This window comes from Arachis ipaensis, chromosome B3, assembly GCF_059453495.1.
Source record: "Arachis ipaensis isolate K30076 ecotype BB chromosome B3, ASM5945349v1, whole genome shotgun sequence".
Lineage (NCBI taxonomy): Eukaryota > Viridiplantae > Streptophyta > Magnoliopsida > Fabales > Fabaceae > Arachis > Arachis ipaensis.
In genome coordinates this window covers 51144627-51170971 of record NC_142438.1, presented here as the reverse complement: position 1 = coordinate 51170971, position 26345 = coordinate 51144627, and the positions used below count along the sequence as shown (strand labels likewise).

The 26345-nt window shown below is 37.8% G+C and overlaps 3 protein-coding genes across 20 annotated transcripts; 2 read left to right on the top strand and 1 right to left on the bottom strand.

Annotated features, from left to right (window-relative positions):
• Nucleotides 1–1796: 1796 nt before the first annotated feature.
• On the top strand, nt 1797–3105 carry LOC107630457 (uncharacterized). Of its 12 annotated transcripts, none has more exons than XM_088507124.1 (3): nt 1797–2348; nt 2433–2619; nt 2738–3105. In XM_088507124.1, the coding sequence occupies exons 1-3, from the start codon at nt 2186–2188 to the stop codon at nt 2751–2753; spliced, it is 366 nt and encodes a 121-aa protein (XP_088363250.1). In that variant the 5' UTR covers nt 1797–2185; the 3' UTR covers nt 2754–3105. The 12 variants fall into 12 exon arrangements, with proteins under 12 accessions (XP_088363250.1, XP_088363253.1, XP_088363258.1 ...); XM_088507127.1 differs by having other exon boundaries at nt 2433–2510; nt 2754–3002; XM_088507132.1 differs by having other exon boundaries at nt 2433–2510; nt 2777–2970.
• A 62-nt stretch (nt 3106–3167) lies between these two features.
• LOC110262505 (pantothenate kinase 2) lies at nt 3168–8520 on the top strand. 7 transcript variants are annotated; one of them, XM_088507121.1, is made up of 11 exons: nt 4493–4631; nt 4796–4828; nt 5025–5098; nt 5220–5237; nt 5357–5568; nt 6081–6125; nt 6215–6263; nt 6748–6830; nt 6958–7074; nt 7954–8011; nt 8246–8520. In XM_088507121.1, the coding sequence occupies exons 5-11, from the start codon at nt 5366–5368 to the stop codon at nt 8282–8284; spliced, it is 594 nt and encodes a 197-aa protein (XP_088363247.1). In that variant the 5' UTR covers nt 4493–4631; nt 4796–4828; nt 5025–5098; nt 5220–5237; nt 5357–5365; the 3' UTR covers nt 8285–8520. The 7 variants fall into 7 exon arrangements, 2 of the variants coding, with proteins under 2 accessions (XP_088363247.1, XP_016189072.2); XR_015907017.1 differs by lacking the exons at nt 6081–6125; nt 6215–6263; nt 6748–6830; ... (1 more) ...; nt 7954–8011; nt 8246–8520 and adding exons at nt 3168–3309; nt 3397–3487; nt 3937–4088; nt 4235–4310 and having other exon boundaries at nt 4563–4631; nt 4748–4828; nt 5177–5237; XR_015907018.1 differs by lacking the exons at nt 6081–6125; nt 6215–6263; nt 6748–6830; ... (1 more) ...; nt 7954–8011; nt 8246–8520 and adding exons at nt 3168–3309; nt 3397–3487; nt 3931–4088; nt 4235–4310 and having other exon boundaries at nt 4563–4631; nt 5177–5237.
• Nucleotides 8521–24433: 15913 nt separating this feature from the next.
• Nucleotides 24434–25905, bottom strand: LOC107633100 (uncharacterized). The gene is made up of 3 exons (XM_016336734.1): nt 24995–25905; nt 24715–24793; nt 24434–24658 (listed from the first exon to the last, which is right to left on the bottom strand). Exons 1-3 carry the CDS (start codon nt 25903–25905, stop codon nt 24434–24436), a joined length of 1215 nt encoding a protein of 404 aa, XP_016192220.1.
• Nucleotides 25906–26345: the final 440 nt, after the last annotated feature.

Here is a 26345-nt window from a genome sequence, read left to right as displayed (position 1 = left end):
TGAATTTGGTTTACATTTAATGCAATTTGATGTTGATATTTCTTTCATTGATGAATTAAATTGTTGATTTACTTTCCTTGCAATTGGTAGTTGTTAGATTTTATTATTCTTGCATAATTACCATGCTTTCCTTTATTACCCACCAAGTGTTTGACAAAATGCTTGGTTATTTTTTAGAGTAGACCTTGAGCATTCTTGGCTTGGAAAGAGTAATTAGGCAATCTTGAGTCACGAAAACCCAACCTATGTTGGTGATTTAGAATGGTTAGTTAATATCATTTCCATTGACTCTAATCTCTTGCTAATCCAATTAGTGAGTTGATTAGGGCGTTTGGATTGAGATTAGCTAGTCTTGTTAGATTTTCTCTCATGGAAGATAACCTATATCTTCTTCCATCATTGGGGATGACGTAATAAGATAAATTCTTGTTAATTATTATTATTAGTGACTAGGATGGAAGGCCTATGATCTCAATTCTTGCCATGAATGTCTCTCTTTATTAATTACTTTTCTTTATTTTGCTTTCTTTAATTGCTTGCTTGATTTACTTTTCTTGCCCTTTTATAAACCAAAACCTCCTTGCCCCTTCATAGCCAATAATTGACCACCTCATTGCAATCCTAGGGAGACGACCCGGAGTCTAAATACTTCAGTTAATTCTTATTTGGGGCTTGTTCTTTGTGACAACCAAAAAAAAAAAATTTGATTGGGAGGATTTTTTGTTGGTGTAGAACTATACTTGCAACGAGAATTCATTCAATTGAAGAAATTTTACATCGACATGGCAAATCTCGTTAAATCAGGGTCACACGTACGCGTCACCTGGCGAAATTCACTCCCACGCGTACGCATGGATCATGCGTACGTGTCGCTGAGCTCGCACTTGTGCACGCGCACACATCACTTGTGCGCACGCACGGATGCTAGAACTTCCAAACTCCATTTCTTCATGGTTTCTTCTCTTTTGCATGCTCTTTTTCTCACTTCTTCAACCCATACTTGCCTTGAAAACCTAAAATCACTTAGCAAACAAATCAAGGCATCAAATGGGATTAAAATGAATAAAATTTAGCAATTAAAAGGCCTAAAAAGCATGTTTTTACTTTCAAGCATAATTTAGGAAGAAATCATGAACCTATGCTATTTCAAAGGATAAGTGCAAGAAAAGTTGATAAAATCCACCCAATTAGAGCAAATAAATATCATGAAATGTGGATTCATCACATCCCCACACTTAAACAATAGCATGTTCTCATGCTATACTCAAGAAAGAAACAAGGGGTATTATATTTATTCAAAGCAAGGAAACTATCTATATGCAATCTATCTACATGAATACAACTACTTAGTCAAAATAAATCAAATTCCAAGAAAGCATATATGAACATGGGGGTTAAAGCAATTTAAATCCATAATTGAATTAAGTTCTAGAAAAGAATTTATAAACTTGCAAGATAAGAATTAAGCATAGGTAAGAACATGTATGTAATTGAGCATTCACTACTAGAAAACTAGTTATTACAGACGGATATTTCCGACGGATTTTATCCCACGGAAATACAAACGGAATTTCCGAGAAATTTTTTGTCGGAAAACAAAAAAAATGAATTAGTATAAATTACAGATAGAAAAGAGAATCCGTCGATAATTCTGTCAAAAAAATTAATTTTTTTCGTGAAAAATAGTTACAAACAGAAAATCAGTCTGTAATTAAAGAGACAAAAATGCTGTATTTTATTAAATTATTACAAACCAATTTTCCGTCTATAATTTAAAATTTTCTGTCAGAAATATCGAGTTAAATCCAACTCTCCCTCCATCATCTCGAGCTCCGCGAACTTCAGAGTCATCTTCCATCAGCGCCTTTCTCCACACTCCAAACGAGAACTCCATTTACACTCCAAACCTTTCTTCTCAGCGCCTTCATCCACCACATTCTTCCATCATCAACACCTTTGGGACTTCTATCACTCGTCATCGTCAATCATCGCTGTTCCCGTGCTGTCCCTTCTCTTCCCCTCTTTTACGAGGACAAACCCTAATCCTCCTTCAGCGACTTTTTCTTCCCTTCAAATCTAACACCGATGCAGTTACCCCATACCAGTGAGCTCCAATTGCAAACTACACACAGAAATTTATGCTCAATTACCCTTCCACAAAATCCTAAACCCTAGCACAATAGCCATGGATCTGGAGGATCAGGACCTTTTGTTAGAAGATGATGAGGTGGAACAAGACTACACCTACTTTCTTCGTCAATATTTGGAAGAGGAAGACCGCCTCGAGGATGACGATGGTGATGGTGTTGTTCACTTAGCTGAACCATCTTTGCACACATATCTCGGTGGTACTTTTTTTTTATATAGGTTAGTTTTTTATGAAGAGAAATGCATTTCTGTTTAACCTAATTAATAATACTTGCATGCCACAGAAATTGAAGACACTCGCCACAGAACAGCTTTCTTGGATGGTGATTCTGTTGTGAACCTTCCCCTGTTTCGCCTTCAAGGTATATCATTATTATCTGTGTTTATGCTGCTTCTGCTCTTCATTACTGTACACAATCAAGGTATCTATATGTTGATACTGCACGAAGATTTGAAAGCTCTAGCACAACGGTGAGAACAACTTTTTTTCCATCATTTCCCCCTTTTTAGAGTTTATTTGTTTATGACTCTTACTATGTTGAGTATAATTGGGATGCTTTGGATATATAAGGAGTTTAAAGAAAAGCAGATATCACTCTTTATAGGTTCTCTCCTGAATGGAGTGCAGGTGACAGCACAAAATCCTGAGAAAGGTGGAACATTTGTGACTAATAGAGAGCGAGTATGTCATATAAAGGTTATAGTCTATAGTTGAGGCTTTAGAAATTTCCTTGCATTTTGCTTGGTTTCACAGATGCTGTGAAACAATTAGCTGCTGTTATTTGTTGGCTGTCATTTTGATGCTATGGGTTTTCTATTTTATCTTGAGATTATGTTTAGGTGATGAACTTAATTCCAGGGAGAGGTGAGAAAGTATTTAAAAAATTGGAATAGTTTCTCTAGTTAAAATTTAGGTGTTTGCTACTCTGTTGATTGAATCAGTGCTTGTCTGAATGCTTACCATGGTCATCTTCAATAAAATTCGGATGAGTTCTCTTATGACGAAACTGTTGTCGTTTTGGATCATGTTGAAATTCGGTGCTGCTGTTGATGGAGATGAAACCATTGAGCTCAAAGCTGAGGAGTCAAATTGAAGGTTGTTATGATCGATGTTGTTGTTGTTGTAGAAGGAATCTTGGTTTTGGTGATTATTATTCTCAGGTGAGCAATTTACAACATTATTTTGTTGATGAATTTCCATGGATGATGATGATGACGAATGATGACGCCATGTTGTTTGCATTGAAGCGGCTTCAAACTGATGAATTGGATGGTGCTGGTGATGGGACATGCCACCATTCAGAAAGAATTGGTTTTCCATTCAGCCTTTCCAGATCAGGTGACAAACAAGCAATTCTTTCTTTTCTTTTTTCTTTTTAATAATTAGCAAAAGTCTTAAAACCAGAACAGAGTTATGTATGTCCCTAAAATTTGAAGGATAAAATGATTTGTTTACATTAGAGAAGAAACAAAGAGAATTTTGAAGGAGGAGTGGTAGCAAATATGGTAAGAAGGGGACAATTGAAGTGATGATCAGATCAATTAAGGATAAACGTTCATACTTTGTTTAGTTTAGTAGTTTAATTAAGCAATTGAAGTGCTGCCTCCCTTGCTCAGGTGCCTAACGAGACCAAGAAAAATCTCTTGATTGTTTAGTTTAGTAGTTCTTCAATATGGATAAACATTCATACTTTGTAACTTTGTTTAACATTTATATCATACTTTGTAATTTTGTTTCTTTTATCGTAAGCGATAAACGTTCATTTTCACAATTCATGGCAGTGGCAGTGTGTGAAGGAGAGGAAGAAGGAAGCAATGAAAATTCCCATATTGAGGGCTGCAATCATTCCTCACTCTCAACCACTCCTTCATTCTTCTATGTTGATAGGTCAGAGGTTTCATTTTCTGTTGGGTCTTGCCTCCTTCCTCATCCAGACAAGGTACTAAGAGTGCTAAATTCTGATAAACCAATGTCATATTTATGTTTGGATTGGTAATTAGTGGAAGCTAATAGAATGGAATAAGATGGAGAGGAAAGCAAGGGAATGGAATGGATTAACTCTTTTTTTTATGTTGCTTGTTGTAGAGTTTTCTTCTGCTGCGGCAGATTCCATTCATTCAGTCTTATGCTGGAGATGTCAACCGAGTTATCCACATTTTTGGTCAGTGTTTTCGTTGGTTTATGCATCTTATTTGTCTTGTTTTGTTGTTATTGGATTTAATACTTTGTATGGTTTATTGTGGATCTTCCAAATGATACTTTGTTTATATTAGAAGCTTAGTTGTGCATTATTTCTCACTTGATTTCCTTTTTTTTTTGTTGAATCGCCAAATCCTCTTACTGTGTTCTTACTGATTTGCTTCAACGGTTGACTGGGATATTTGTGCTTATCTATGGTTTTGTTGAGAGAAAGCAATTTTCTGCTGACATCTCCTCTAAGTTGGGAAGTAGTTTCTCTATTGTTCCCTTTGTCATTGTGGTGGTAAGCATTCTGCCTTGTCTTTCTCTTATCTTAGTACATGGCTACTATACTGCTATAACATATTATTTTATTATGTGTTCGGAAATCGGAATATATTTCATTTCTTTTGTTTTCAGTCTGTTTGCACCATTCTGACTATGATTGCTACCTTGCATGTTGCACAGCTTTTCTTCTTTCACATCCTCCTTGTTGAAAAGGTAACTTGGCAGTTGCTTGCTACATCATTAATCTGGTTCAATGTGTTATTTCATTTGTAAAACATTAGGCATTAAGAGGAAAAAAGAAAGCAAAAAGAAAATGATGGAAGCCAATTGAAAATTATTTCAATGTGTTATTTCTTTGCTGGAATTTGAATTCTGCTACTACTACTGCTAATGCTTAATTTCTCAATAGAGTTAATGGAATAGAATTCGACGAGATTAAAGTTGAAATCTCCAAAAGACAGCAGTTATCTCCCGAATTTGCAGGTAATCGTTACAATTACTATGCTTCCGAAGACACTTATCTACCTCTTTAATTAAACCTCTATAATCCGTCTCTATCAGCTATCAACCCTTTCAAGAAACTCCCTGCTATTGTTGATGGAAGGTTCAAGCTATTCGAGAGGTACTTCCTTCTTATTTCAATTTCATTTTGATCAATCATTTCCATGAATTTGAACTTCAATTAGACGTGTTCTTTTCTTCTTGGTAGTTACATTATCTAACTCTGACTTTCCAACACAGATTTCGTGGATGGAGAAGTTTTTGCGGAAGGGAACTAAGATCACTGCGCCTGTTCCAATGACACCAGCTGCTGGAACTACTGGACTTGGTGGTTTTGATGTTCAACTATCAAGAGGAAGTTCTCTACGGTCCAATGCAAGTGCTTTGAATGTTGGTGTTCTCCATCTTGTCCCCACTTTGGATGTGTTCCCATTGTTAGAAGACCCAAAAACGTAAGCTTGATTGCTGAATGAGGTGGCTGATGGGCTGCCTATATTTTTTTGTTGATTTCAATTGTTTGTGATACCTATGGAGAGTTGTGTGTGTGTGTGTACACGCAGTGCATGCATGAACCAATACACATAGATTTAGTGGTTATTGTAAGGAAACAAATCTTGTTTATGAAATCTTTGTAAATAATTTTGTTCTTGCCATACTTGAAAGACCCAATAATCAAGATTTGGTCATTCATCACTGAATCTTTTTGCTACTTCAAAGTTCTTATTCTAAGGTGGTTATATGTTATTGTTTTGTCCCCTCCATTTATTGTAAATATTTATATAGTGGGTCCCAAACCTACATAAAAAAGGAAAATTTTGTCAAGAAATTGACAGATGACATGAAAGATATTGCTGAATCTTTATAATATGGATCATAGTTGACCCAACCTAACAAGGCAAAGGCTGGTGTCGTCGTAATAGTATTCTTTTAATGTTTTAACAGATATTGAATTGTGTTTGTACAGGTATGAGCCTAATACAATTGATCTTGCAGATCCTAGTGAATTAGAGTAAGTAACTGACCATCGTTTCACACTTGATCCATGATTCATAGTTTTTTATGCTTTTATGGCTAACATGAAATTCACAACTGATGTAGATATTGGTTCACTATTTTGTCAGAGCACTTGCCAGATCTTGTGGACAAGGTAATCATGTTGTCTCGAAAAAGAGCCATTAGGTTCTACCTGTGTATAGACATTTCTTACAATAATCAAACTGATAATCAATTTTCACTAATGTTAATACATGCATGCATACATACATATGAAAAATTACGAATATAAAAGAAGAGAAAAGATGAAAGGAAATTTAAAACATACGTCACAATAAAAAGCTTTTTCTGGTCTGCGTCTCTGAATTTATTAACTAATTGCAATGTTAATGATAAGCATTCTCATTTATACTTTAGCTTTCATATTTTTCCTTTCCATTGGTTGGACCACATAATATAAATGCTTATTGTTCTTGAGAAGAACATACAGTGGGGTGCATCAGAGCCTTCGTTTATTTGTTTTATTGTTTGGGTATATTGTGTTGTCCATCTTGGTTGAAGTAAATTTTCAAAACAAATTGTGTGAAACTTCTTTCATGGCAGTATATGCTTGTAAGTTCTCGATTAAAATATGATAGGCTGTAGCAAGTGAAGGCAGAACAGATGATGCCAAACGAAGGGGTGATGCATTTGCTCGAGCATTTTCTGCTCACTTGGCACGGTAATACCGACATTCCTATTATGTTTTGATGGTTTGGTACCATTGTTGAAAATTTGGCATCTATTTGCTTATTCTGTACTTGGCTTTTGTTTTCTTCTCTCAATAAACTAACACACCAATTCAATAGGTTGATAGAGGAGGCTGCTGCATATGGGAAATTAGGCCTAGCCAATTTATTGGAAATGAGGGAAGAGTGCTTGAGAGAGTTCCAGTTTGTTGATGCCTATAGAAGTATAAAACAGAGGTAACTATGCTTTCTTTCTTCATATAGCCATAAAACCAAGGTTTTTCTGTCTTGATTTCTTGTCAACAAACTTAGACTACCTTATACATAGTGGTCAGAGAAGTTGTTGCCATGGCCAAAACCCATATACCTTGTTTTTTTTTTCTTATGAACTTTATATTTTTATTATTTATGCCATTTACTAAGCAGGATGTTCATCTATGTGTTTTTGCTCTCATCTTCCCAAAACTCATGCTAATTCTTTGCATCACCATTTTCATTCCCTTGTTAATACACCAATGCAATGTTTATTATCTTTTCACTGCTAGAAGTATTTTTTATAAAAATAATACTCTAACTCTCTCTCTCTCTCTCTCTCTCTCTCTCTCTCTCTTACTTTCTTCTTTTCCATCCCCAATCACAATCTCTTATTCTTTCTTTCCATCTGTAGGAGTTCAATCAAGCTTTCTCAACTTTTACTGACACTGAAACACAACTTTTACTGACACTAACAATTAGTGAAGCTTTAGTTGAATTAAGAAGTCTTCGTTGTCATTAAGTTCTCTATGTGCTAGTCTTATCCACATTTTTGCTTATTCTAGTAGAGGGTTTGCCTTAAAATTTGCTAGTCTTAATTAATCCACTTTTTAATTATTTTATTTTTATTCTGATCTCTGTTTTTCTCTGTTTTGATTCTGTGGCATAAATTGTTCTAGAGGTACCTTTATGAGTGAAGCAAAATTTGTCGTGTGTACATTTAATATAGAGAAGTGAAGTTGGCAGTGATAATGGGGCATTAAAGTATACAACCACTATTTGATAATGGTTCAATTGAGAGTTTTCGTTTAGCTCTTTGTATATTTTGGTATTAAAGTATATGATTGTACTTTGTTATGGCAGGTATACTTTATTTTGGATAATGCTACTACTTAGCAAGCTTGCATTCAGCTACTATGAGGTATTATGTCTTCAAATTTTACTACAGTTCCTCCTTTACCCTCCTTTAAGAAGCTCATGGTTATTGCTTTCTAAGAAGAGATGTGATTCTCTATTTATTGATTCTTTTATAGAAAATTGTTCATGCAAAAAGAGACTACTTCTGGAGTGTAAAATGCTTTAAATAATATGCTTTATTTTTATTCAAGCATTCCAATTCACTCCAATTCCAATTCGGGTTTTGATTCTATTTCAGTCAGGAGATATCAAGATTAACTTTCAATGTGAAGCTTGATGCTACCGATGCAATTTAGTTATTTATTAATATGTTAGATTATTCTATCTTTAAGTGCTAAGTGTAATTTGTGACATTCATGTAACATTAGGATGGTCATCTTATTTTTTTTGGGTATCTTTTTATTAAAACAGTGAGATGTTGGCCAATGATGTTGAAAAATAACATCCAATTTTATAGGTATCATGTAATGAATATTATGTTTATTTATGTGATTTTTGGCTTTCTTTTTTCAATTTACAGTGTTAGATGGAGTAAATTTAGAAAACAAACCTAAAGTATTCATTTTGCAATGGAAAAATTTAAAAAAAAATTCTATTTTACCTTACTGACGGATTTACAAACGGATTTTCTGTCTGTAATCAGAGTGAGATGATTTTCCAAAGTTCAAATTACAGACAGAAAATCTGTCGGAAAATTCGTCTGTAATTACAGACGGAAAATTCGTCGAAAAATCCGTCTATAATTACAGACGGAAAATTCGTCAGAAAGTTCGTCGCTTGCGGGAAATGGATGGAGAATTTATAGAGGGAAAATCCGTTGGTAACTGGTAAAAATTTGTCGGTAATTTTTTGACGGAAAAAAATCCGTCGGTAATTTCGTCGGTAACAAAAAATCTGTCTGTAATAAAGACTAAATCTGTCTGTAAATCTGTCTGTATTAATCAATTTTCTAGTTGTGATTTGAACCCTCACTGGATATGTATCCGCTCTAATTACTCAAGTGTATCCATAGGATGATTACTCATTTCTTCTTTAATCAAGCTTTCTAAGATTTATTTTTCATCTAACAATCAACACTTATTCAATGCATGCATACAAGTATCATGAGGACTTTTCATGGCTGTAATGGGGCTAGGGTAAAGGTAAGGTTATATATGGTCAAGTGTGCTTGAAATTTGCATCTTTGATTAGTCTAAGATCTCACTTAACCTACATAACAACCTATAAAACTCAAAGCAAACTTAACTACCCATTCCTCACTTTTCTTACACACTCATGCATTTTCTTTTTAATCACAACTCTTATGCATTGTTATTGTTACTTTACTTTGGGGCATTTTGTCCCCTTTTTTTGTTGCTTTATTTTTTTTTTCAATACATAATATATACAAAGGTGTCAATGCATATGGTTTAAGTATTTAATGCATGAGTATGTACCCAATTCCCAAGATTTCCAATAAAGGTACAAAAATCTACTTTTACCTCAACCAAAGTTCTCAAACTTCCCCACACTTAGATGATACACTCTCACTAGCCTAAACTAATCAAAGATCTAAATAAGGGACATTTATTTGTTTTTCACTTTAAGGCTAGTAATGTGCTAACTTTAAGAACAAGAAGGGATTGAAATAGGCTCAAAGTTGGTTAACAAGGGAAGATAAAAGGGTAGGCTAGTTGGGACAAGTGAGCTTAATGAAAAGATGTCCTCAATCACATCAAACAATGGACATAAAGAATCAAACAAATCAAATATTACAATCATAAAAGGAGAATAACACACAAAAGAATGAAGATAGTGGTTAATATGATGTAACCACACAATTAGACTCAAAACTCACATGCATATGTGTTCTTAGCTCAAAAACATATTCCACAATACATTTCAAGCAAGTTTCAATCAAAAGTTCTAACTTAAATCAATTAGGATATCAATGCCCTATCAAGAATGTTTTTTTTCTTGGAAAATTTTATTAAATTAACTAAGCTTATTATATGTATGCAAAGAAATTCAATAGACTATGGAAAAATGCAATTAAAGCTCTAAAATATATATGCAAACCAAGAAGAAAAATGCAACTAAGAATTCAAAAAAATGTGAAAATGTTAGGATTAGAGTATGTCACCCAAGATCGTCGATCAGTGGCGACCTCCCCATACTTAAGGGTTTGCACGGTCCTCCGTGCACTCAAAGGTGAGCAAAGGGAGTATGCCGACTTCGGATTGCCACCTTCAGCTGGTGGATCGATCGGCTACTGCATGCTCTTTTTCTCGCTTCCCTTGTTGCTTAATGGTGCATCATCCATGAAAAAAATAGAAAACATGATGGAAATACAAGTAAATGCAAAAACAAGGAAGCATGGATTGCTGGAATGAGGTGGTATTCACTAGAATGAGTGAGTGAGTTAGTTTGTGACATTGATGAAAAGAAGTGTGTGAATTCTAAGTTGTGCAGTTTAGAACACACACATTAACATAGAAGACTATGCCACAATTAGACAAAATAAACATGCACTTCACTCATTCTAGTGTGCTTGAGATGCTTAAAAAGAAACTTGTATGCCAAGATAAAAAAACAAGCAATAAAGAAGCATTAAAGCATTCAAGCAAGAATTAGGTACTTGTGAATTGGATAATAAAGCAACACCTAATTGGCATGAAGTGAAAAACATAGCAAGCGTAATCCACAAAGCTTAAAAAGCTCAAAAAGTGTCATTAGGTAAGCTTATGATCCAATTTTACAATTCCTAATGTTAATGCATCAAGTAGGTGACTTAAATAAAAATCAATCGGAAATGAGCATCACCTAACAAAATATGCATCAACTAAGAACAAATTGCCTATTAATAGATAATAAAATCAAATCACATGGTGGCCAAAACATACAATTTAGAAATCCAAAAGGATTCATGAAGGTAATGTCATAAGTACTTGGTATGTAAAAACATTCAACATTAATAACTCAATACTAATCAACAATTTATAACCTCAATAAGGATATCCATTAAATAAATAGCATTAACAATATCAATAATTAAGCAGGAATATCTCAACAGAATCAATCAATCAACTCAATCATCCAACACTTAGCACCAAAACAGAAAATTAAACTAACTAACTAAACAAATAACTAACTAACAAATTAACTAACTAACTAACTAAAGGTGAATGTGGTGGCTGGTGAAGTATAGTGGCGAGTGGTGGTTGAAGGAGGGAAAGAAGAGATGAGAAGAGAAAAGAAGAGAAGAAGTAGAGAGAAGAGAAGAAAAGAAGAAAAGAAGTATAGTGGTGAGAAAACAGGGGCGTGCGTACGCACACAGGGCCGCGCGTATGCACAAGGGGTCACGCATACGCGTGGGGACGCGTGCGCGTGATGCTTGCGAAAATGGAGATCGACGCGTACGCGTGAAAAGAAAAATTTTAAAGATTATGTGTTCGTACTATGTGTGTGAACGCCATGGGCAGAGGCCTTAAATGAAAGAGTGCCCACGCACAGAAAGGTAAATTTTTTTTTTTGAGAAAATGAAGCGTCAGAATGTAACGCCTGATCCGCCATCTGTGCGTATGCACACAGGTCCGTGCGTACGCACGAGAGGCAAAAAAGAAGGGGGATGCGAACGCACAAGGTGTGCAAGCGCTCCCAACAGGGGGTGTTCATAAGTGTGCGTACACACCCAGAATGCGAAATTGGGGAGGTGTGTGCACACACAGGTGTGTGCGCGCGCACATGCTCTGTTTTTTCTAAAAAAAATTTAGTGTCTTAAGGCACCAAACTTGACATCCAAAATAGCTTTTCAACCCCAAAACATATTATTCCTCAAGAACACATGATCAAAACTAAAATCTAATCAAATTAAGCTTGAAATTAAACTAAACCTAAGCTATCTACAAGAAACAAAATGCAATGAATTAAAACTATATACAAGAGAGGGTTAGAAAGGTGTTACCAAGGTGGGGTGTCTCCCACCTAGCACTTTCATTTATTGTCTTTAAGTTAGACAATTGGGAGAGCCCTTGCTATGGTGGCTTGTGCTTGACTTCCCCACCAATGCTTAAATTTCCAATGTCCTCCGGGATCCCAATCCTAACCATTAACACAAACAAAAGACAACCAAAAATCAAGCTATTTACATATTAACATATTTATAATAGCCAATAATATAACACCATTGCAACTCCCGGCAACGGCTCCAAAAATTTGATGTAAGGGCCAAAGCGGTTAGGAAATTTTTCTCAAATTAGAATTGCCATTGCAAGTATATCTCCCAACCCAACAATTGGCCAACAATCAAATTTAATTCTAAGGATTATCACAATCCAAAACAATTATAAACCAGTAGTTTTTAAACTCTCGAGTCGTCTTCTCTAGGAGTTGCAATTAAGTGATCAATTATTGGCTATGATTGATTGCAAGAGAAGCAAGAAATGTAAATAGTAAGAAAGTAAGTTAACATGCAAGAAATTCAATGAAAACAATTAAATTCAAAGACAATTAATCAAAGAAAAGGAAAATTCAAATGCTAAAAACCTCTTGGCAAGGATTGGGAGCTAAGATTACCTATCCTAGTCATTGACCACTGTAACACCCTAATTAGCCTAAGCTTTACGTCGCGTCGTAAAGCAAAGGTTAATCAGAGATTACGACAGTTCTAAGCTCATACATAATATATTTATAGAAAGAATAATATAAACTAGAAGCCCGATAAAGGATATAGCTCAAAAATAGGATTTCAAAGCGCAAAACGTACTAACGAAGTGTCTAACTTAAAGCACAAGAAACAGATGTGATATAAACAAAGATAATAGAATAATAGTGTAATACCATAAGAAACTAGCCACGGCTCGCGAAGTTTAAGTCGGCTAGCCAAATACAGATATACAGAACCAAACAGTAAAACAGCTTATACAGTTTTGTTCTCTCAAATACAAGCCTCTAGGCTAAACAAAATACAAAAGTGAGAGACATATAAACAAAATAAACCAAAAAAGACTCCAAAAGAATACAAGATCCTCCGCTTCTGTCACCATCCAAAGCAACTCACCGAGGTGGGTTACGACCTGCATCTGAAAAACACAACAGAGAATATGGTATGAGAATCGGAGGTTCTCAGTATAGTAACAATGCCCAGTGATGTAGGATATAAGACTCCGGGATGCCAAAGGCAATCCTAAGCTCCATATCCATCACAAGATTCAAACTTACAGCATTCTAAAACAAATAAGCATAATTATAACAACATTAACTTAAATGAACTGGGTAATCTATCTTAGGCTACTCTAACCAAGCACCACTGTCCTACAGCCTTCACCAACCGATCCTCCATGCGATCCCATCGCCACCGCCTTCCGAACCTCCTCAATCCCAGTAGAAAACACAGATAATATACGATGCAAGTAAAACACAAGTATTGACATATAAGGCAATTAATTCAAATAGCAATTAGACATGTTATACAAATAGGCAAGCCATTACAAGTAGACAAAGCATATAAACAGATAGAAAATGCATATGATAAATGCCTGTCCTACTGGCTGTGATATCACATTGTCAGTTCAATTGCCAACCCGACACATCTCCATGGAGATGTCGCCCTTCGGAATCATCAATGGGAACCCCTGAGATATAGTGCTCAGATCACTGTCCAGGGTTTTGCGCCTGCACACTCTATTGATCCTAAGCGATGCGAGTGGGATACTATTTCCTCAGACCTCACATCTCAATGTAAGTGGGATTAACCACCGTCCTTACGCCGCCGCCGCTACCTCGACAGGCGGGATTAACCACCGTCCCTGCCGGGCGCATAGCGTCTCATAATCTCAGTAAAAACTTTATTTCAGTGGTTTTCAGAAAATATTTTCAGTACACATGGATCCGTCTTCTCATTTCGAGTCCCCGAATCATCTCACCCACTGTCCATTCATATCTCAGTTTCCACACATCAACAGTTTATCATTCCTCAGCACGCCAGAAACCTAGGCCTCCGTTTTCTAAGTTCTCCAATTAATATCATCTACTATCCCTACATCCTTTTCCAATATTTCAAAAGTCTAAAACTAGGCCCAATAGCCCTAAAATGGTGTTAGAGAAGCTTACAACCTTATTGGGAAGGTAGAATAGTTGAAAACAAAATAAAATTTTGAGAAACAGCGCGTGTGCAGCCGCACAAGAGTGTGCGTGCACACGCTCCAGTGAGTTTTAAAATGTGTGCGAGCAGAGGGGTGTGCGTACGCACAGATGTCAAAATTTCCAAGATCTGTTCACTCGCACAACCTGTGCCAGCGCCCCCAATAGACTGGCCTTCCCAACGTGTGCGTCCGCACAGACCTATGCGTCCGCACAGGTTGAAATTCTTCCTTAGATATGTGTGCGCACAAGCTGTGCTAGCGCTGCAAATAGAACGCATTTCCCTGCCTGTGCGTGCACACAAGTGTGTGCGTCCGCACAGATTAAAATTTTTGCAGGTTGTGCATCCGCACAAGGCTGTGTGTGCGCACATATCAAAAATCACAAAATTCTGCAACTCTGCAGAATTTCAGATTTTTAACACCAACTTTGAATGATCATAACTTCCTCTACAAAATTCAAATTTTCACAAACTTTATATCGATATAAAGGGTATTCAAAGATCTTTAATTCTAAATAAATTTCAATCAGTTTCAAAAACCGAGGCAAAAGTTATGATCAAGCAAAGTTCACCAAAAACCCAATTTTACCAAACTTCACCATTTACACAATTTCTTACCATACACATTCCAAATCATACCAAACCATTCAAAAACTTCATCTTTCATCAAAATTAACCTGTTGTGCCATAATATACCAACATTACTACATTTTCCTTCACATTTCATCATCTTCAACATCAACACCAATATATCACACTTTTACAACCATAATGCCAAATCATCAAATTCAACATCACTTACATCATCATTATGCCTTTTCAAGTTACACAATCAATCATCATTATCATATTACCATCATTCATCATACTCAAACCCAACAATCATTAATTCATCATAAATCACCACATATCATCATTTAACAACTCAACAACCATTTAAATTCAAACCTATCCTATCGGTCACTAGCCTAAGTGTCCATGAATATTATATAATACATAGAGGAAACCGAAACCATACCTTGGCCGATCTCCTATATGTCCAAAACTCAAAATTGAGCACCCAAGAGCTTTCAACCAAAATCCAAGCTTTCACTTCCACTCCAATAAGCACAATTAAGTTCTAAAAGCTCCCAAAGCCACAATAATCAAACTATATACATATAAATCACCTCAAATCAACCTAGGGTTCCAATTAAACATAAGTTCACAGGGGTTTAATGGCTCTTACCTCTTCCAATATATTTGGATGTCAAAACCCAAGGCTAAGCAAGGATTAGAACAAACCTAAACATCCAAAATCACAAAAACTCACTTAATCACAAACCCTAAGAATCGAAATTTTGGAGAGAATAATAGAAAGGATTTCGGGGTTACCTCTCCATTTTCTTGTATGGGTTTTGTAGATCTCTTCACAAGGAATGCGTAGCCGCAAACGGTGCGGCGATCGGAGCTCTATAGCTAAAGATATGAGATTCGGAAGAAGATGGTGAATAGTGCTTCTTCTTCCTCTCTTCCCCTTTCTATTTCTGAAGTGTGTGTGTGTGTTTAATCGAGTTGTGGCTGGTTTGGTTCACTTAATGAGCCTTTTATATATTGGGCTTGGGCCCAACTTGGACCCGGTTCAACTCGCTAGCGTTTTTAGCCCGTTTGGCCCAACTTCGGGTCAAACCTTTAAAATTAATGTCCGGTTTTTAACTTCTAATATTTTTCTAAGGTTTTTGCCGGTTTTCACTTTTCTCGTGCGGTACCGGGCAGACTTAGACCGGTTCAACTGTCGGTTCGCAGTTATTCACGGTTTTTCGCAGAAAGCACATTTTATGACTCAGAAAGACCTACTGAGTCCGAAAATCACCTTTAAATCCTCAAATTCTCACTCTAACTTTTCGAAGTCTAATTTGGGCAATTAATCACTTAATTAACCGGTTGATTAGTTGCGGTTCTTACATTCTCCCCACCAAATAAGAAATTTTGCCCTCAAAATTTGAATTACCTGAGAAAAGCTCGGGATAATCCTTTCGCATTTCAGACTCCAACTCCCAAGTACGCTCTTCAATTCCTGCTCGCTCCCAAGCAACTTTAACCAATGGAACATCCTTTCCTCGAGCTTCTTCACACTAGTGTCATCGATCCTCACTGGTGTTACTTGGAAAGTCAAGTTCTCTTTCAACTCGACCGATTCAGGCTCCAACATATGAGCCGCATCCGACGTGTACTTACGAAGCTGTGACACATGGAATACGTCATGCAAGTTAGACAGATGAGGTGGCAAAGCTACTTGATACGCCACCAGCCCGAATCTCTTCAAAATCTCAAACGGTCCTATATATCTTGGGTTCAACTTCTTGGTCTTAATCGCCCTTCCAATCCCATTTGTCGGTGTAACCCTAAGGAATACGTGCTCTCCCACTTTAAACTCTAATGGTTTCCTCCTCTGGTCCGCATAACTTTTCTGTCGACTCTGAGCAGTTAGAATCCTTGCACGAATCTTCTTAATGTTCTCAGTAGTCTCTGCTATTACATCAGGATCCAAAACAATTGCTTTGCCAGATTCATACTAACAAAGTGGAGACTGGCACTTCCGTCCATACAAGGCCTCATACGGAGCCATCCCAATGCTCGCGTGAAAGCTGTTGTTATACGCAAACTCCACTAATGGCATGTATCGGTCCTAACTTCCGAGTTAATCTAAAACACATGCTCTCAGCATATCTTCCAAGGTTTGAATAGTCCTTTCCGACTGTCCATCAGTTTGCGGATGATATGCGGTACTGAGACATAGATTCGTACCGAAAGCTCTTTGGAAAGCTCCCCAAAACCTTGAAGTGAATCGGGGATCACGGTCCGATACTATGCTTGACGGCATACCATGCAACCTTACTATCTCCTTTATATACAACCTTGCTAACTCCTCCATAGAACAGTTCACTCGGATAGGTAGAAAGTGAGCAGATTTGGTTAAGCGATCTACGATCACCCAAATCGCATCAAATCCCGATCTAGTCCTCGGTAAACTGGTCACAAAATCCATTGCAATTCCTTCCCACTTCCACTGAGGAATCTCAAGTGGTTGTAACATTCCCGACGGTTTCTGATGCTCTATCTTCACTTTCTGACAAGTCAAACACTTGGATACCACAGTTGCTACATCACCTTTCATCCCAGGCCACCAGAACATATTCTTCAAGTCATAATACATCTTTGTGCCTCCGGGATGAATAGAAAACCCACTATTGTGAGCTTTTGACAACAAATCTTGTCTCAAACTTCTGACATCCGATATACAGATCCTTCCCTTGTATCTCCATAATCCTTCACATCCTTAGTGAATTCTTCACATCTATTATCACCAATTGGTTGAAACAATTGCTGAAGCTTATGCTCATCTTGCTGAGCCCTTTGTATTTCTGATTTAAACGTGCTTGAGATCTGCAATTGATTTAAATAAACCCTTCCGAAAACTTCACCAATATCCAGCTTAAGATCCATAAACTTATTTACTAGTTCCTCTTCCTTAATCCTCATCCAAGCAATCGTTAAGGATTTCCGACTCAAAGCGTCTGCTACTATATTCGCCTTTCCAGGGTGATAGCTCAACTCGAAATCATAATCTTTAAGCAACTCCATCCACCTTCTCTGGCGCATATTAAACTCTTTCTGATCAAAGATGTACTTGAGACTCTTATGATCAGAAAAGACGCTAAACCTTACTTCGTACAGGTGGTGTCTCCAAATTTTCAATGCAAACACAATTATTGCTAATTCCAAGTCATGAGTGGGGTAATTCACCTCATGTGGTATCAGCTGACGCGATGCGTAAGCCACCATATTCCGGTGTTGCATCAACACGCAACCCAAACCCTTCAAGGAAGCATCACAATATATTTCAAATGGTACATGCGGTTCTGGCAAGATTAAAACAATGCTGAAGTTAACCTGCTTCAAAGTCTGGAAACTCTCTTCATACTCTGACGTCCACATAAAAGGCACCTCTTTCCTCGTTAATTTCGTCATCGGTAGCGCAATCCGGGAGAATCCTTTGATATATCTTCGGTAATATCCAACTAAACCCAAAAAGCTTCTGACTTCTGTCACCGTTGTCGGTCTTTCCCATTCCATCACTGCCTCTACCTTAGAAGGATTGATGCACCACTATTTCATGGTATATTTTGTACTTAATTGAGTGGATTTTATCCACTAAACTCACACTTATTCATATAATTTGCATGTTTTACATTTTCCTTCCTAATTATGTGCTATGATTGAAAACATGTTTCTTTGGCCTTAATTCACTAATTTTAATCCTCTCTTATTACCATTCGATGCCGTGATATGTGTGTTAAGTATTTTCAGACTTTATAGGGCAGGAATGGCTTAGAGGATGGAAAGAAAACATGCAAAAATGGAAAGAACACAAGAAATAAAGGAGACAACCAGCGAGAAGTGACGTGCACGCATGGCTCACGTGTGCGCGTGAATCGGAGTTTGCACGGCGATGCGTGGGCGTACCCGATGCGTACACGTGACACGCGAAGATGACAATCGACGCGTACGCATGATTGACGCGTACGCGTGACATGTGCCACGTGCAGAAAGGGCAGAAGACGCTGGGGGCAATTTTGGGCTGTTTTAGACCCAGTTTCTGGCCCAGAAAACACAGATTAGAGGCTACAAAGTGGGGAAATCACATCAATCCATTCATACAACATTCATTCACATAATTTTAGGTTTTAGATGTAGTTTTCTAGAGAGAGAGGCTCTCTCCTCTCTCTAGGTTTTAGGATTCCTAGTTTTATGCTTTTGAGTTGGATATTGAAGAGAGTTACTACCTCCATTAAAGTCTTTATCATTCTAGTTTGTTTTCTTTTCCTTTACTCTTTTTATTCCCCATTTACTTTGTTTAATGTTATATGGATACCTTCGATTTTGGAATTAATTAATGCAAAGATACTTTTCTATTTAATTTTATTATTTCTTGATTATTTTCAATTGAGTCCAATTATCATGTCTTCTTTCTACTCTCTTTACATGTATGCAAAATTGGCATCCATGTCAATGGAGTAGGCTTCCAACTTGGCTTTGGAATTGATTAATATTTGGAGACCCTTGAATTGGAAGACTCAAGAGTTAATTTGTAATTGGGAATTGTTGGCTGGCTATCTAGTCACTAACGCTAATCCTTCCCAAGGGAGAGGATTAGGACTTGTGAATAGAAGTTAGCTCCCTACTTGACTTTCCTTTATTCGGTAAGGGTTAATGATAAACCCCATTTGTAGGGTTTATCTTATGATTAATTTAGGGGATTTTATGACCTTTTACCCATATTTATTCAATGAAATAGCATGGTTTCATGATTGTCTCCCAAGTTGTGCTTAAGTGTGAAAACATGCTTTCTAGGTCCTTAATTAGCTAAATTTAATTCGCCTTTGATTCCACTAGATGCCTTGATTTGTTTGTTAAGTGATTTCAGGTTGAAAAGGCTAGGAATGAATCAAAGGAGTGAAGAGGAAAGCATGCAAAGTGGAGAACACATGAAAAAGCCAAAGATTTAGATATCTTAATCCACGCGCACGCGCACTGTATGCGCACGCGTGGATCGCGAAAATGCAAGGGACGCGCACGCGCACTGTACGCGTACACGTCGGTGGCCGTACGTGATTTTTAAATAGAAAATGTGCCCAGCGATTTCTGAGAGCTGTGGGGCCCAGTTTACAACCAACTTTGGCGCCAAAATGCATATAAGGACCAAGGATTAAAGGGGAATGGGGATCATTCACATCTTTAGCTCATTCACACACATTAGGAATAGTTTAGAGTTAGTTTCTAGAGAGAGAAGCTCTCACTTCTCTCTAGAATTAGGATTAAGTTAGATCTAGATTAGAATTTCTTAGATCTAAGTTAATTTCATGCTTAGATTTACTTTTCCTTTATCAATTCTTCTTCCTCTACTTCTCCTCTCTCTAGTTTTGTATTTCAATTCTTGTAATTCTCTACTTTCATGTTGATGCACTTTTCTTCTTCCATTTTTCTTTAATGCAATTTATGATTCATGTTTCTTTATTGTTGATTTGATTTGTTGTTGTTTAATTCCTTGCAATTGAGTAGTGTAGATTTAATTTCCTTGCAATTTCACTATGCTTTCCTTTTATGCCTTCCAAGTGTTTGATGAAATGCTTGGAAGGATGTTAGGGTAAAATTTTATGCTCTTGGCTTGGGAAGGTAACTTAGGAACTCTTGAGTTACTAATGTCCAAGTGATTGATGATTGGGAGCCATTAACTCTAGGTCTCACTAATTGAATTGGTGGAGAGCTAGGACTTATGGACTTGGATTGATATAGCTCATTTGACTTTCCTTTACCTAGTTAGAGGATGACTTAATGGGATTGATTCTTGCCAATTCTCATGTTGTGGTTAGTGACTAGGATAGAGATCCTTGACCACCAAACCTTACCAAGACCTTTTTGTTAGTTTATTTCCTTGCCATTTATATTTCTTCTCTATTATCTCAAAAACCCCAAAACATACTCCATAACCAATAACAAGACACTTTATCGCAATTCCTAGGGATAACGACCCGAGGTTTAAATACTTCAGTTTATAATTTTAGGGGTTTGTTTTAGTGACAAACAAATTTTTGTATGAAATGATTAATGTTGGTTTAGAAACTATACTTGCAATGAGAATTCATTTGTGAATTCTAAACTGTCAAAAATCCATTCATCAAAATGGCGCTGTTGCCGGGAAATTGCAATGGTGTTATGTTATTGGTTATTGTATATATGTGAATATTGTAAATAGGTTTGCCTTTTGCTTCTTTGTTAGTTCTTGTTAGCTTTAGAATTTGGTCTTCTTTGTTTCTTATTTGAGTTTATTTTCCTTTTCTCTTGCTATTATGAATTCTCACTTTGGCTATGAGTGTGATTACAACTTTGTAGGTAATGAGGGCTTCAATGAAGATGTGTATCAAGGATGGGACAATCAACGGTGGGTGGAGCCATATGCATATGATCAATCTTCATGGCAACAACATCCACCAATACACTATAAACAAGAGCCATTCTATGATGCATACCAATCAAATGGCTATGGTGAATCTCCTTGTGACTTTCAAGAACCACCACCATATGCCTACGAGTCATATCCTCAACATGAACCTCAACCATACTCACAAGCCTCTTTTCACCAAAAACCTCCATATGACCTTAATCCACATCCATCCTACCAACCACCTTTTGAACCATATGAGCCATACATGGAACCGCCATTCCAATATCAATACTCCCAAGAATCACCTCAATATACACCACCATACCCTTACTAAGAAGAACCACCTTCCTATTATGAACCCTTTCTCCAAGACAATGAACCCTCTTATCCACCCCAATCCTCAATAGATGAAATCCTTGGCCTTATACTTCAAGGGCAAGGAGAAATGCAAAGGGAGACACTAGAATTTGTGGCTACCTTGACCAAGGTGGTAAGCACTTTAGCCTCCCAATGCTTGAGTACTCAAGGCACTCCCATGGCCACATGTGGAGAATCAATTGAAGAGCATAATATGAAGGAGAGATTGGAAACTCCAGTGGAAAATGAGGGATGTTATTTTGTATTAGAGCAATTGGAGGAGCCCATGATCATTGAAGAAGAGGAAGAAGTGGTTGAGGACCTAGGAGATGCGGAACCTCCATGGGAAGCTAAAATCATAGAAAACCTCTCCAAGACAATTGAATTTGATGTTGAAGAGGAGAGTGCAAAACTTCCAAGACAATTGTTGAAGAAAGACTTAGAAGGAGTGGAGCAAAACTTGAGTTCCCTTGGAGATGAAGATCTTGCATCCAACCCTCTTGGTGGTGAATCCTTTTTGAAGAACCTTTTCCCAATGAGATGGAAAGCAATGTGGAGGTAGATTTTTCTCTTCCTCCCATTTATGATTTGAGTGATGGAGAAGAGTTAGATGAAATTGATAAACAAGGGATTGAAAGTGAAGAAATTTGTGAGGAGGTGGAAGTGGACAAGGAAGACCATAAGGGAGTAGAGCTTGCAAGGACATTGGAGATACCTCTCCCTAAGCCATCACCATCTATTCTTTCATTCAAGTGGGTAAATTCTTTATACTTAAGCTTTATTATTCCCCTTGAATATAGTTTGCTTGAGACGGATGGTCAACTTAGAAATATTTATGGCTTTAAGAGCAATAGGGAGATGGTTATGGTGACATGTTCGAAGCTTAATAGCAAGGGTTGGTATAAAGCTAGATTGCTTGGGTCTAGGGGGATTTTTGGTCGCTTAATTGAGAATTCTACGGTCATACCACCCGGATGGACTAATAATGATGATCAACTTCAAGACAGGTGTGAAAATAAAGTGTGGGACCCCGAATTTGATCAACCCTTTTGGCAACAACCTCCTCTAATCTGTCATGGGCAACGACCATTCTACGATGCATCCCAAGACAATGGTTATGGTGGACCTTTTCGTGACAACCAACCTCTACCAAATTACTATGGTCAAGAGCCATTCCAGGGTGCGTACCAAGACGATTGATATGGTGGACCCCTTGTAGTTACCAACAAGCCCCACCATATGCTTATGAACCACCTCCTCAACATAACTCTGAACCACCATACTCACAAGCCCCTTTTCCACCATTCACCTCCATATGACCATAACCCATATCCACCATACCAACCACCATACGAACCATATGAGCCATACCCAGAACCACCACCTCAATATTCACCATCTCTATATCCTTACCAAGAAGAACCACCTTCCTATTATGAACCCTTTCTCCAAAATAATGAACTCTCCTATCCACCCCAACTTCCACTGGATGACAACACCCTTAATGTTATTCGCCAAAGGCAAATAGAGCTTCAAACCACAATTACCTCTACTTTCACTGGTCTAACCTCTACTATCCAAGCTTTTATATCCCATGTGGATGCATCAATCCAAGAGCAACATGATCCCAATTATGCTATTGACTCGGAACAAGAGAGAAGGGATCGGCTTAGGGACATAATGGATCGGGTTCAAGCACCCATACTTCAACAGAAGCACGAGGAGGCTCAAAATGTGGAAGTAGAGACCCTTGAAGATGAATGAGTAGCTGAAGAATTGGTGAGGGAAGACATTAAGGAGGAGTTCAATTTTGTATTAGAGCAAGTGGAGAAAGCCAAAATTATAGAAGAAGAGGAAGTGGTTGAAGACTTAGGAGATGCGTAACCTCCATGGGAAAGTCAAGTCATAGAACCTCCTTCCAAGACTTTGAAATTGATATTGAGGAGGGTGTACAACCTCCAAGGCATATCATGGTTGAAGACTTTGAAGGGGATGATCAAGAGATGGATTCAATCATTGATGAATTCTTATCTACAATTGAATCCTCTCCCATTGGACTTGACATGGAGATTAAAACACAAAAGGCACAACCTCCCATGCCCTTGGTAAGCAATGAAGAAGAAATTAAATTGGAAGAAAACTACCAAGAGGAAGAGGTTGAAATTGAAGAAGCTTGCAAAGAGGTGGAAGTTGTCAAGGAAGAGCACAAGGGAATTGATTGACGCGTATGCGTGACATGTGCCACGTGTAGAAAGTGCAGAAGACGCTGGGGGCGATTTTGGGCTGGTTTTAGACCCAGTTTTCGGCCCAAAAAATACAGATTAGAGGCTACAAAGTGGGGGAATCACATCAATTCATTCATACAACATTCATTCACATAATTTTAGATTTTAGATGTAGTTTTCTAGAGAGAGAGAGGCTCTCTCCTCTCTCTAGGTTTTAGGATTCCTAGTTTTATGCTTTTGAGTTGGATATTGAAGAGAGTTACTACCTCCATTGAAGTCTTTATCATTCTACTTGACTCCCTACTTGTGAATAGAAGTTGGCTCCATACTTGACTTTCCTTTATTCGGTAAGGGTTAACTAAGTAGAAACAATAACCTATTACTATTAATCTTGGGAAATTCAACAAGGATAGAACTTCCGACTAATCTTTTCCTTGCCAAGGCTTTTTATTTTAATTATATAAATTCTCTTGTTAATTTTCATTGCTTTAATTTACAATCATTTATTTTTCTATTCTCCAACTCTTAAAATTTCTCAGAAAACTCATAACCAATAACAAGAACACTTCCCTGCAATTCCTTGAGAGACGACCCGAGGTTTAAATACTTCGGTTTAATTTTATTGGGTTTGTTTTAGTGACAACCAAATTTTTGTATGAAAGAATTATTGTCGGTTTAGAAACTATACTTGCAACGAGGTTTCATTTGTGAAATTCTAGACCGTCAAAAATCCGTTCATCAAGGATCTACAGCTATTCCTCCTCCTTTGCTCACCACGTGGCCTAAGAACTTCACCTCCTCCTTCCAGAACTCGCACTTTGACAACTTAGCGTACAACTTCCGCTCCTTTAAGATTTGCAACACAATCCTCAAGTGTTCCTCATTCTCCTTTGCCATGTTAGAGTAAACCAAGATGTCATCTATGAAACCACCACGAATTTGTCTAAAAAGGGACGAAACACCCTGTTCATGTAATCCATGAAAATAGCAGGTGCATTTGTTAACCCAAAGGACATTACCACAAACTCGTAGTGTCTATAGCGTGTTCTAAACGCAGTCTTAGGGATATCATCCTCTTTCACCCGTATCTGATGGTAACTGGATCTCAAATCGATCTTGAAAAACACTCCAGCTCCTTACAATTGATCCATCAAGTCATCTATCCTTGGCAGCAGGTACTTGTTCTTCACTGTCACTTTGTTTAACTGTCGGTAATCCACGCACAGTCGCATTCCTCGATCCTTCTTCTTTACCAATAAAACTGGCGCTCCCCACGGTAATACACTCGGTCGAATGAACCTCTTGTTCAGAAGCTCCTCCAACTGAGTCTTTAATTCTGCCAGCTCTATCATAGCCATTCTATAAGGCACAATCGACACTGGTCTAGCTCCAGGCACCAATTCAATCGCAAATTCAATTTCCCTTTGAGGTGGGAACTCAGGGATATCTTTCGGAAATACTTCCAGAAATTCTCTAACCACCGGTATCTGATCCAAGTTCTGGGCATCACCCAACGCATTAGCAGCCAACAGAATATAACCCTGACACTCCTTCCCACTACAATGCACCATTACAGAGTTCAGATAATACCCCGTAGCTACCACTGCTCCATTCTCTCCTTCCGGCATAAACCGAATGGTCCGCTCAAGGCAGTCCAACAAAACCCGATTCTTCGACAAACATTCAAACCCCAAAATCATTTCTACTCCCACCATTAGTAAACAGATCAAATCATGCACAAAATCTCTACCTTCAAGCTTGAAACCTACTTGTCTACAACCTGACCTAGTCATAACTGTCTGATGTGGAGTATGTACATGTAGATCAAATGGTAACTCTGACACTTTCAAACCTAATTCCTCAACTTTAGCAAATGAAATAAACGAATGCGAAGCTCCAGTATCATATAATGCAACTAAGGACTTATCACCAATTAGACATATACCTCTCATCAACGGATCCGCCACAGTCTTGGCATACTCCTCCACCACTCTTGCCTTGTTCACCAAGTCGGAGAAGACACGGATCTCCATAGGCGCCACAGCAGTCATAATGCTATCCTTTAAACCCCTCTGATACTTAATGCACTTCCAGCTCTCGTAAGTCTTCGGGGCACCTTGACATACCCTAGAAAACCTACAGAGCTCCTCAAACTTGTTGGTGTAGTCCGCCACAGATAGGAAACGTTGCTTTAGCTGCATTAGTTCCATTTCCTTTGCTTCCCTTGCAGACTCAGGGAAATATTTCTTGTAGAAGGCTGTTTAGAACACCTCCCATGGAATGTCGGCGTTCTGAAGCTGTAGCAAGCAACACTCTGCTTGCCACCAAGGTTGGGCCTCTCCCGCTAGCTGATAAGCGGAAAACTCGACATACTGATTGAGGGGAACATGTTGCGCCTGTAAAGCACGCTCCATAGCCTAGAACCAGTGGTCCGCTTCAGTAGGATTTGTGGATCCTCGAAAAGTTAGCGGATGGACCTTGAGGAACGTCGCCAAGGTCATCGAAACTCTTCCTGTGTTATCTCTGTTTCCCTCAGCATTATCATTGGCATTCCCTTCACCATTCCCGTTTCCGTTCCCGGCCGATTGGCCCAATCTCTGCACAGCTTGCAGAGTTGCAGCAGAATTATCTTCCATGGTGTTCGCTAAGT

Excerpts from the sequence above, each read along its gene's own strand:
- LOC107633100 (XM_016336734.1), bottom strand. The coding sequence starts at position 25,905 with ATGGAACTAATGCAGCTAAAGCAACGTTTCCTATCTGTGGCGGACTAC. Across the intron at positions 24,794-24,994 it reads GAGGAGCTTCTGAACAAGAG|TTACCATCAGATACGGGTGA; the intron begins GTTCATTCGACC and ends TTTGAGATCCAG. Across the intron at positions 24,659-24,714 it reads ATAGACACTACGAGTTTGTG|GGTGTTTCGTCCCTTTTTAG; the intron begins GTAATGTCCTTT and ends TTACATGAACAG.
- LOC107630457 (XM_088507122.1), top strand. The coding sequence starts at position 2,186 with ATGGATCTGGAGGATCAGGACCTTTTGTTAGAAGATGATGAGGTGGAA. Across the intron at positions 2,349-2,432 it reads TTTGCACACATATCTCGGTG|AAATTGAAGACACTCGCCAC; the intron begins GTACTTTTTTTT and ends TGCATGCCACAG. Across the intron at positions 2,620-2,753 it reads TTGAAAGCTCTAGCACAACG|GTTCTCTCCTGAATGGAGTG; the intron begins GTGAGAACAACT and ends CACTCTTTATAG.
- LOC110262505 (XM_088507121.1), top strand. The coding sequence starts at position 5,366 with ATGGAGAAGTTTTTGCGGAAGGGAACTAAGATCACTGCGCCTGTTCCA. Across the intron at positions 5,569-6,080 it reads TTGTTAGAAGACCCAAAAAC|GTATGAGCCTAATACAATTG; the intron begins GTAAGCTTGATT and ends GTGTTTGTACAG. Across the intron at positions 6,126-6,214 it reads GCAGATCCTAGTGAATTAGA|ATATTGGTTCACTATTTTGT; the intron begins GTAAGTAACTGA and ends CAACTGATGTAG.